This window comes from Xiphias gladius, chromosome 20, assembly GCF_016859285.1.
Source record: "Xiphias gladius isolate SHS-SW01 ecotype Sanya breed wild chromosome 20, ASM1685928v1, whole genome shotgun sequence".
NCBI lineage: Eukaryota > Metazoa > Chordata > Actinopteri > Istiophoriformes > Xiphiidae > Xiphias > Xiphias gladius.
In genome coordinates this window covers 757438-768688 of record NC_053419.1, presented here as the reverse complement: position 1 = coordinate 768688, position 11251 = coordinate 757438, and the positions used below count along the sequence as shown (strand labels likewise).

At 38.0% G+C, this 11251-nt stretch overlaps 1 protein-coding gene across 1 annotated transcript in view; it reads right to left on the bottom strand.

Annotated features, from left to right (window-relative positions):
- Positions 1–995: 995 nt before the first annotated feature.
- The window catches only part of LOC120806737 (LIM domain transcription factor LMO4.1-like), a 42708-nt gene continuing 32452 nt past the window's right edge, over positions 996–11251 (bottom strand). Inside the window, exon 6 of the mRNA XM_040158119.1 lies at positions 996–3419. Within this exon, the coding sequence (XP_040014053.1) occupies positions 3378–3419 (42 nt within the window). The 3' untranslated portion in view covers positions 996–3377. The remainder of the gene's footprint in view (positions 3420–11251) is intronic.

The window sequence follows — 11251 nt, the reverse complement described above, 5'->3', positions numbered from 1 at the left end:
GTCGACTCAGTAAGTTGTGTTTAACTCATTGGTTTTGTGTCCAATGATCCATATGATTAACACCAACTAAAGTTGTTTCAAAGTTGTGTCACTTCTTTATAAAACCTTTCTGAAGACGATGGGAAACCTTTTGGAAAATATGTCACAATAACTATAGTAGTCTAAACTACATGTTAGCTAGATGCTAAACCAGCACTACATTTTCAGGCATTTTGGTAAAGAACTTCAGCCACACATTTTCCACTTTATCAGTCGAAAAATGGCTAATCTATCATGTTCCTCTTTGCTCAGAAATCAAAAAAACAGCTAATGGGAACCAACATCTGTTGAGAAGTGCGACAGACAGTCTCAGCTTGTTAAACCTTTGTTCAGTCCTCTCCTGATCTCCATCATCACTTACATTGTTTTAATGTACACACTCACAGTTTATGCTCTGATCTAATTATTTTTCTGTTGCCAGACAACCAAATGGGTGTGAACAGTGCTATTATTTTGGCCCCTATGCTAAATAAAGCAGGAAAACTGTAGCACTTTGTATTGCCTTATTATTAGAAGGTGCTATACACAGAAACTTCTAGTAGTTAACCTTTTGAAATGCACCATCACACCTGAGGGACTATTTGGCCTTGGTAGTGCTACTTTATGTGTGTTTTGGTATGTACTGAACCTTGATAAATTATACATTGTTTGAAAGCTCTAAGTTTCTTGATTCTTTCTGTGGAAAGCATTTTAAGATCCTGGTTTCATTGCAATAGCTGCTGACACTGAAGACACTAATACAGACCTTATATTACTTTTTTTTATGTCAAATAAAAAAAATGGTTGAGGCAAAAAAAACATCTTACATTTCTACCATGATCAAGCTTGTGCACAAAACTGGGGAAGTCTGGTAAAAGGTTAAATTATGTGGTTATTCTTTACATTCATTAAAAACACATCTTCTCTTAGCAGTCTGTTTATTGACACAAAAAAATGAATACTATGATTAAAAAATATTAGTTAGTGTTTTTGTACATATTGAAAGGTTTAGCATTGGATGATGAAACAGAAGTATATAAACATCAAATCTAATAATGCAAATGTACAGAAACCATAGCAGTTGATAGGTCTTTCAAAACCTATTTGACAGCTGACCAATGAGTAAAATCTTAATCCTGAAGCCAACAGGACAACTAAAGAGTATTAATGGATTACACTGAGTCTTGCAGAAAATCTTTGCTATCAGACACTGTGTTGTATGTCAACAGTTACACTAACCCTAACCCTAAAACAAACACTATATCCACACTAAACTGGCCTTTTTCTACACCAGAACGTTTCCTTCACGTTCTCCAGATTGGATTTAAAACAATGTAAGAAATGCAATGTCGTTGAAGTGTGTAGCTGCTTTCTGGCAACTCTGATCCTTTCTTTGAACACATACTAGAGGTGTTGTTATTATGCTGCAGTTATATTGATTGTCAGATGACTTCATGATCATAACACAATGATTTAAAAATAATAATCCCCTCAGCACCACAGTGCTAGAGTTGAGGTTTGCCTGTTTAGCAGATATCTTTAGCATTAATGAGCTACAATCAAATCACTGTTTATTCTCATTGTTGTCTCACAACAGAAACAGAAAAATAATTAAATGAAAGCAAATCTGTGTGTGTGTATTAAAATACAGTAAAAAATGGGTTATGGTGGATCTAGAATTTGTTGCTTAGCGACAGAGGTCGGGGATATTCACTTCCGCCAGGACAGAACAGTTCAGCCATACACTCTTCTCAACTTGGCCTGATCCAGAGCCTTGGATAAATACCACACTTTTACACTTGGAGATGATAATAAAAAAGAAAAACAAAAAAATGATGCCATACAATATACAACAAAACCGAGTACACCTCTGGTCAGTATCACTAAAATGTTAAGTAAGTACAAATCCTTTCTATTTTATATAATTTTATTTGTTTTTAGCTAAAGCCTGAGAAGAATGAAGCCAGTTGAAACAGAATTTTTTGACTTATTAAACCAACTGCAACAAAAGTCCTTACACCTTTCATTAGTGATTTTATCACAATTTTCAATTTTATCCTCCTGAGATGGATACCAGTCTTTCATACATCTGTGGAGAGATATTCTGTCATTCTTCACAAATGACTCTTTTCAGCTGCTCTGTACTGGAGAGGCTGTGTCACTCTACCTTCCACATTAAAGTACTCCAAAGGTGTTCCATTGGATTCAAGTCAAGGGACAGTTTCCACTTTATTCTTCATTAAAAATTGTGTGATCTTGTATGTTTAGGATCATTCTCATGTCGGAAAATTCCTCTCCTGCCGAGCTTCCTGATACTGGAAGTCATCTTTTTATTAAGTATTCGGGCATACAAACTTGCATTCATAGTTCCTTTACACCATTTGCACTCATGCAGCCTCATATCAGCACACTTCCACCTCCATGTTTTACTGCCAGCACTATGGAGTCACTGTAGTCCTGGCTGGGTCCACGCCAAACAGGCGGGACCCCATTTGATCCAAACAATTCATTTTGGCTTATGTTCAGTAAACTTTTGATGCTCTTGTACCCACTCCCATCTTTAAGAAGTCTCACAGTCTGGCGACAATTGTGTTGAGAAAACTGTGGTGTTCACAGGTTCATTTATAACCCTGTTCATGCAATCAGACTTAACTTAAAATTACATGTGCAATCACTTTGGTCGCAATGATCACAGGTAATCTGACTTTTGTTGCATTGAAGTTGTACTTAATTTCAATGTAGTCACCTTAACCCATTTATTTTTAACCATACATTAGATCAAATACCCTACACTTCCACTAAAAAAATAATACAAGTATTATAAGATGGTACAATTTTGAATCATTCAAAATTTAAGTCATAATTCACAGGAGTTCAGTCCAATTCAACTCAATTTTATTTTATAGCGCCCAATCATAACAGGTTATCTCAGGGTACTTTTCATATAGAGCAGGACTAGACTGGACTCTTTATAGTTATATTTACAGGGACCCAACATTCCCCCATGAGCAAGGATTTGGCAACAGCAGCAGGGAAAAACTCCCTTTTAACAGGTAGAATCCTTGAACAGAACCCGACTCATGGTGGGTGGCTGTCTGCCTTGATTGATTGGGATGAATGACAAAAAGAGAGAGGAGGGAGGGATAAAGAGAGAGAAAGGGGGGGCAGGAGGGAGGAAAGAAAACATAGTACAATGCAGGTTCTTTATAAGACTAATTTTAATACCAGCAATTATAATAATAGGCCTAATAATAAGATGAATAATAATAATAATCAGACTAATATAACAATAATAATAATATTAATAATTGAAGCAGTGGGTGTTGAGCAGGATCATGGGGGAAGTAGGTGGTTTGCAATCACAGATCCAGACTCCGTAGCCCCAGGGTCAGAGATACCTGCTGAAAGTGACGAGAGGAGAGAGGAGAGAGACAAGAAAGCACAAAATTACGGGAGAGAGAAGAAGCCAAGTTAGTAACAAGGGTTGTACTCAGTTTTGTTGTATACTGTATGTCTACCTATGAAAAATGAAATAATGGACTGACACATATTCGACACCACTAACCAGAAAGTGGCGGAAACCATATAGTCATGTGTCTACATTGAGACTGCCTGCTATAAGCTGTAACTTCAGCAGTTTGAGTGATGAACTGATCAGAGATCGGTTAGTGTGTAGTATCCACCTCCACGCGCAGTTGCTTACCAGGAACTTTGCATGTTACATGAGCAGTCAGAACAGGGCAACACAGAACTAAAGAAGGGAGGGGAGGTGTACACAGTATAGAAAGGCCCTTGCTCAAATTGACAGAATCAAGTGCCCTGCTTTCAAGAAGGGCTGCAATACCTGTGATAAATAGAACCACTTCTTTAGGTGTTGTAGATCTAAACCATCTTCTGCCATCAAATCTCCAAACACACAAAACGGCAGATACACCCCAAGAGTAAATGAGCTGGGATCACAAGAAATGTCAGACTTGTAGGATGTTTTTTACGGTGAGAGTATAGAGGCTGTGAGAGCGTTAAAGAGAGTTAAAATAGATACTGGACTGAAATATAACGTCTTGTCTAAGGCTACATTGAATCATATGAATCCCAATGCGCTTATCAGTCCCTCATCCAATGTCAACCTGATTGCTTATGGAGGTCAGGTGATCCAGACCATGGGTTTTACCATCTTGCGCCTGAACTGTGACAAGGTAGAATTTCAAGTAGTAGACCTCAATGTGAAGTCACTCCTGGGCCAGTCCACGCTGGATCTGGTGAGCACTGGTCCTGAAGTTCACACCATCCAACAGAGGGCTCCAGAGCTCAGCAAATACATAGACCTGTTTGTGCTCCCAGACGGGTGCCAATTGCTATGAAGGACTAAGTTATAGATGACAAAGTGACAGAACGACCACACTAGGAATCATTACACCTGTCGAAGAAGTCACTGAATGGGTCTCAAACATAGTGGCAGCCAGCAAGAAAGATGGAAAAGTCAGGCTCTGCATAGACTTTGTGCTCCTCAGCCTCCAACATCCAATAAAAACTGAGGAGCTGGTGATTGCAGATATGTCTCAAGCCAAGTTGTTTAGTGTTCTGGATGCAAAATGTGGGTTTTGGCAGGTTTCCCTCGGCAAAGGGTCAACAAGACTCACCACTTTCATAATTCCAGTCAATTGCTTCTTCCGCATGCCTTATGGAATTTTCACAGGGAGCGAAGTGTATCAGCAAATCATGGTCCAGTTGTTTGCAGGATTACTGTGTGAAATCACAGTGGACGACATTCTTGTCTGGGGCAAATCTGTACAGGAGAATTATGTATTTCTCCACGAAGTCCTGGACAGGATGGGCCTCAATCCAAAGCTGAACCTGGAAAAATATCACTTCAGGGTGCCAGTAGTCCCAAAATTCTGTGGCACACCAGGGCCCAGATGTATAGATTGTATTTATAAAATAAGAATATGCCGTGAGAATGTGCGCACCACAAGCATTCTTCAAACTAGGCATACACAAGGTTTTCAAGAGATAGCTGCGGGTGAAATGATGAGGTGGTCATCGAACATAAGGTGAGAGATTTAACCTTGTAGTAAAACATTGTTTAGGTTTAGGACACCTGCTGACCATTTAGGGAGCCAAGCTTGATCCTGGAAAAACTGAGGGAGCTCGGCTAATGGCACCCCCCGAAAGACAAACTTGGGGTCCAGCAATTCCTGCAGATGACTACCTATTTGTTCATATTCATCCCTGGCTATAGCAAAATCACAGTGCCTTTGCATGGACTCCTCAATCACAGACACAGAGTGGTGCTGGGACGAGCAGCGTGCTGGCGCATTTTCTGAGCTGAAAGAAAATCTAACAAGACGCCAATGCTGTAGTACTTCAATGTTCTCCAACAACTTGTGCTATCAGCAGAACCCTATCAGCATGGGCTTGGGGCCATCTGTCTGCAAAACCAGAAAAAGCAGAGGCATTTGGCTCCAGTGCCCACATCGACACTGTATGGAACCCTAAAGGACAAATGGTGAGGATGCACATGGCTGTGACAAGAAATCGATAGTGATTGAAAAGCACTATGCACATATTAAAAAAACAGCTACTGGCTCTGGTTTTTGCATGCCAGAAATTCCATGACTTCATATATGGATGAGCAGTGACAGGTGAAACAGCCCACTCCTCATTATTCTCAGAAAGCCACTGCACACAGCCTCTGCATATCTCCAAGGGATGATGCTAAAACTCCAGCGATACAACCTCAGTGTGGTGTACAGGAGGGACAAAGGTTTCTATGTTGCAGATGCACTCTCATAGGCACACCTTCCCTCCACAGACCATGCTGGTACCACCAACGGAGACGGGAGATCCCACATGCTGGAGCCTGTCCAGGATCGTCTTAAAGCCACATCAACAAAAGAAACCTTTGCTCAAAGACTGCTAAGATGTTAGATGAGAAGAATAAAAGTTTTCTTACAATTGGCTTCAGGCAATATGTACCTACGTATAAACCACCACATGAGGTATGGATGGATGTTTCAGCTGGATGTTAATATCTGTGGGAAGATAGAGTAATTCAAGTCTAATTTTATTTGAGATACAATATTTGATCTTTATCTCGTTGTGCTTCAGTTGCACTAAGATACATGTTATGGAAACATATTAATGAAAACTTTGGTTTATTAAGCATCAGGATAATAACCTAGACACAAACTCACTAGTTTTGGTAATTGAATCAGTTCTGCTGAATTAGATATATTGTACACTAAAAATAATGTACAAGGCTTTCTATTACTGGCAAAAATCTCAGTAAGATTCTAATTGTATTCTTAATGGACAAACACTGATCTCCTTTGTTATCAAGTAAATGGATAGTTAAGTTCTTTAGGGCTCATAATGTTGCAGTGGAGCAATGATCTATATAATACCTTAATGTCGCACTAATCAATATTTTGATATCAACAATGGATCAAATTCACTCCAGTTCCAGAGTTTCAGCTCATTGTTTTTGTTTACTGGTCTGTAACTTTAGTCTTTTGGTTCACTCTCATTGCTCTCACCAACTTTGTTTTAAGCAAAAAGCTCTGATAAACCCATTGTACGCGAACTGGCCAGCACCAACTGACAAATAGACAAAGTTAGTGACTAGCTGTTGAGGAACAACAATTTAGAGCCACAGTAAAATATATATTTTCCTGAATTGCTGATTGAGACCAAATACAAGCAAAAAGGAGAGTGAATTTTGTCTTACTTTCAGCATGTGGACACAAACACAGCAACTCTAATAATTAGGCCACTCTTTGCAAACAAGTTCGTCATACATTTGTAAGGTGATGGAATTCTGAGCTTTGTCCCCACCACAAAGGGATGACATTGTGTATCTTGAATGCTGTACAACTAATGTTGCATTTTTTATATGTGTTTGTAGAGCTTTTTGGGCATTAATGTACAGTTTTGGTTTGTTTTTGTTGTGAGGAGTAGTTGTATGGAGTTAATTATGTTTTGTTTGGTTTGGCTTGCAGCTAGTTAGCCACTGCCTTGGCTTCCATGGGTTTTCTTTTCTTTGTTGTTTTGATTTAATTGTTTGCTTTAGTGGCCACCCCATGTTACTGTAGACTAGTGAAGCGACCAGTACATTGACTGTGAGATCCCCTTGCACTGGGTTGGCATGTTTGTTGGCCACCTTACGCTAATGGATGCTGTCAGATGGTGTGTGTGTAACTTTTAATGTTTCACTGAATGTGAACCAATCTGTTCCCTTGTGCTTAAAGCTGTTTTTACCCAACAAAGTTCAGTAATAATAAACATTTGTATATTTAATATAACGCTGGTTACTGGCCATGTATGCCTTACCGGCCTGTGCGCCTGTTGACTGTGGCTGAGGGGGGTGCCACACCAATATCACCATGCTAACATGTTCACTCTGAAAATGTTGGTGTGTTGATGTTTAGCAGTTGTTCAAAGTATAGTTGAAGCTGATGGGAATGCCATCACTTCTAAAAACTCTGGCCATCAATTAATACATTATAAAATTGTGATTTATGTTATTCCTTGAAGGTGCATTGATTACAGCTTATGTACTGGGGCACCCATAGGATGATTTATGTGCAGATATATTGGGAATGTCCTAATATGTTGAGTTTAAAGAGACTTGTCCTTAGATTTGATTTTTCAAACATCAGGATACCATATTGTCCTAAAACTTTCATTTTTAATGATGATTCGTATTTCGTTCTCTCAAATGGGCAGATGTGAGCATGCATGCTTGCTTGTATCACAGCTGTTAAAAAAATGTTGGCAATGCACTCACATTGGACAAATCTGTTTCCAGATATTTTTTATATTAATTGTAATAAATACATGGGGGCAGTCACAAAATTTGTATAGGCTTAGTCTTTAGCTGCTTCACAGATTGATATGATGTAATTTTATATTGACTTTTTTTTCCCCTTTCATTTTTGGTACATTTTACTGCATAATGATACGTAACTGTCTCAATATGAGGATGTTACATAGTGTTTTAATTTTATTGAAATTGTAGTTTGTATCTGGTGCCTGGAGTCTTTATATGTTCAGTTTCAGTCTAGTGTCTAATATACTTTTTATTTCTGTGTGTCTAAGAAGTTCTGTATGACCTCAGTTCTATTGCTGTGTCACTAAAATTATTGACTTAATTATTTGGAGATCTCTTGGGAGAGGAGCACTGTTTTTATCTGCTTGTCATGAATCATCTTTTTAAGATTATTTTTTGGAATCTTTGTTTTTATTAGATAGGACAGTAAAGTGGCAGACAGGAAACAAGGGGAGACCGATGGGTATGACATACAACACAGGTCCTCAGTCAGGATCAATCCTGGGAAACTGCGATAATGTGGTATGCATTTGACCACCAGGATGCCCCATAAATCATTAATAAAAAAAATTATCACAAAAAGGTAATTTTCATTGGGTTTGTAGTTTATAAACCAAAATATTGGAAAAACTGAAATTTTGACCTGATAACGGTGCAAGATGAAAAGTCAGGGGATTAAGGGAAGTGAGTGAGACACATCATCTATAAACGATGAATATCTGTACAAAATGTCCTGGCCATCCATCCAGTACTTGTTGATGCATTTCAGTTTGAATCAAAGTAGTGGACCAACTAACATTTCCATATGTAGTGCTAAACTGTGCAACTCTAGTATATCACTGTTCAGATCAATATCCAGCCCTGGTTTAATGTAATGTGAAATCAACTATTTCAGATCAATGTATTTACATAATCCAGACTAAAATTAAGCTATATGGCTACATACAACTATAGGTAATTGAGATTTGGGTGAATCAAGCCTTTAATTGACCTAACGACAAAACTAACCGAGTTGGTAGAAACTGTATTTTTATGAATTATTTACTCCACAATACGGTCATAGTGATCTGATGAGACAGCCTGTAAAACAACTGAGACAAGACAAAGCCTTAAAGTCGATTCAGGGTAAACTTGGTGTGACTTAGGTTTGGAGTCCTGACTGGAAAAACCAGAGGAATGTGCTCACCCTCAAACATTACGAAAGGGCACTTTGAAAAACTACTGTTACTACTTGTTACTCTGAATGTGAAGCTAATTGGACTAACCCTCTGAGAGGAGCTGCTGAGTTATCTAGGCCCGTTAATTTGAAGAGTCACAGGTGGCCACTCATATGTGCATCCCCCCATCCTACGTGCTTCACTTCAGCCTTTAATTCTGCTCTGTAGAAAGACAAAACAATATGGAAAAGGCTCATTTAAAGGTGCATTTCATGCCAAAAAGCAATCATAACAAACCACAGTAGAGACCTTAGAAAGATCAGAAACCAGCAAACATGTGAAAAATGTCAAGTTAAATTTTTTTTAATTTGACTGGAAAGAAAATGGAGGAATATGAAAGTTTTTATGGTTTATAACTGCAAAAAGTTCATATTCTGTCTTATATTTTTTCCCCCTCACACAGCTACAGAGGGCAGAAACTGCTGCTCACCTGGTGCGCACAGGAAAAAGCTGCCTACCTTTTCATTAGACCACCTCACCAGATTAGGCCTGGTTAGGCTGCAAAACTTGAGTGCCGCTAAAGCCTACGCAGCCCCTCCATTGCATCAAACTTAAATTGCTTATATAATGGCCTTGGCTCAGGCTTTTGAAATCCCATTCCTGTGGGTAATCAGTCACGTTTGTCTGAGAACCGAAAGCCTTTCTTACTTACTCTTCAGTCTGAAGTCGTTATCTGTAACTCGCCAAATCATCCTTATCAAATATAAGACACAATTGAATGGCTAAATTATTATTAATTTTTCTGAGGGCACTTAATCTCTTTCCATGCAGTTTAGAGCAATAAACTCTGACTTGATTGAAAAAAAAAACAAAACACAAAAGCAACATAGCAAATATGATTCATAAATTCTAGCACACAACTCAGAAGTATGTTAGTGTACTTAAAACATATCATCCCGATCATCTATAACTCTTTCATAAACTATGAACAGATCAGTTTAAACAGTAAAAACTTGATCATTACTGCAATAATTCATTTAGAATGTACAGTATATGTAACTGTTTTTACTGTAACTGTTTTCTCTTGTAGAACAATCTTTCCAAACACAATTACAAACACTGTACAAAGCGAAATGTATTAATGATGTTTTGAACTATCATCAACCCCTGAAGGAAAGAATGTACATTATAATTAAGTATAAAGAAAGGCATTCATATGGAGGGAACCTTGATCTTAGCCCTGTAGTACTGTAGTTGAATTGCTACCATAGTCAAGAATCACTGTGTATCTCCACTGATAAATTGAGTAGAAATGTAAAATAATTTCTCCAGAAATCTTAGTTGAGATCACAGGCCTTTGGGGAAATACAGTACAAAACAATGAAATACAAAGTATAGCCCCCCACAAGAAACCTTGCTCTAAAAAGTTAGTTCCATTTATGCATACAGACAATTAGAAACAATAAAGGCTGACTTAAATCAGTTCTAAGTGGTATCGCTACCAGTGGTTTTGCCTGTAATAGCACTTTCACTACTTTTAAGACTTAGATACTGCAGCCATACTAGCAGCAGTAATGCTGTATTGCTTATTGTTAAGGAAATGAAATTGGAAGATGGATAAAACTTGAAGTCCAAAGGGCAAATATAGTGAATTAAATGTAAATATAGATGTAAATACAGAGATGCTTGCAATGCTAAAATGCTTAAATGAAAGGAAAGCATGAAAGAAAAGTATGATATTTACAGTTTACAACAGTTTTGCCGGATTATCTAAACCACTTTATTTGGAGTGAGCACACCTGGCATGTCCCTAATAATACCCTATAAGTATTTTAAGTCAGTAGGTCAAATTAGAACCAGTAGTAGCAAGTCTGTAAACTGTGATGGAAGTTTTCAAGAAACAGTTTGGATACTAATTTTACTATTCAACTTTCACCAACTTTGACTAATGTTGGGGTTTGTTTTCAACCAGCCTGATCGTCTGACGATTTGTATTGGTTGGCCAAATTGACCTATTTTTAGTGATGTTAACATGTTCCCAGAACTCAGCAATTACTTACTTGATTACACTAATGTCTTAACTGATAGAATCAATTGCCAGAGCTACGAAAATAAAAATTCAGTTCTAATGAACCATAGTTTTCCTTTAACATTCCATTACCTACTAAACATCAGTTTAGTAGGTAATGTTTACCATGCTCCCCAAATAGTTTAACTTGCTTGCTAACATTTTCTGGCATGTTAATTA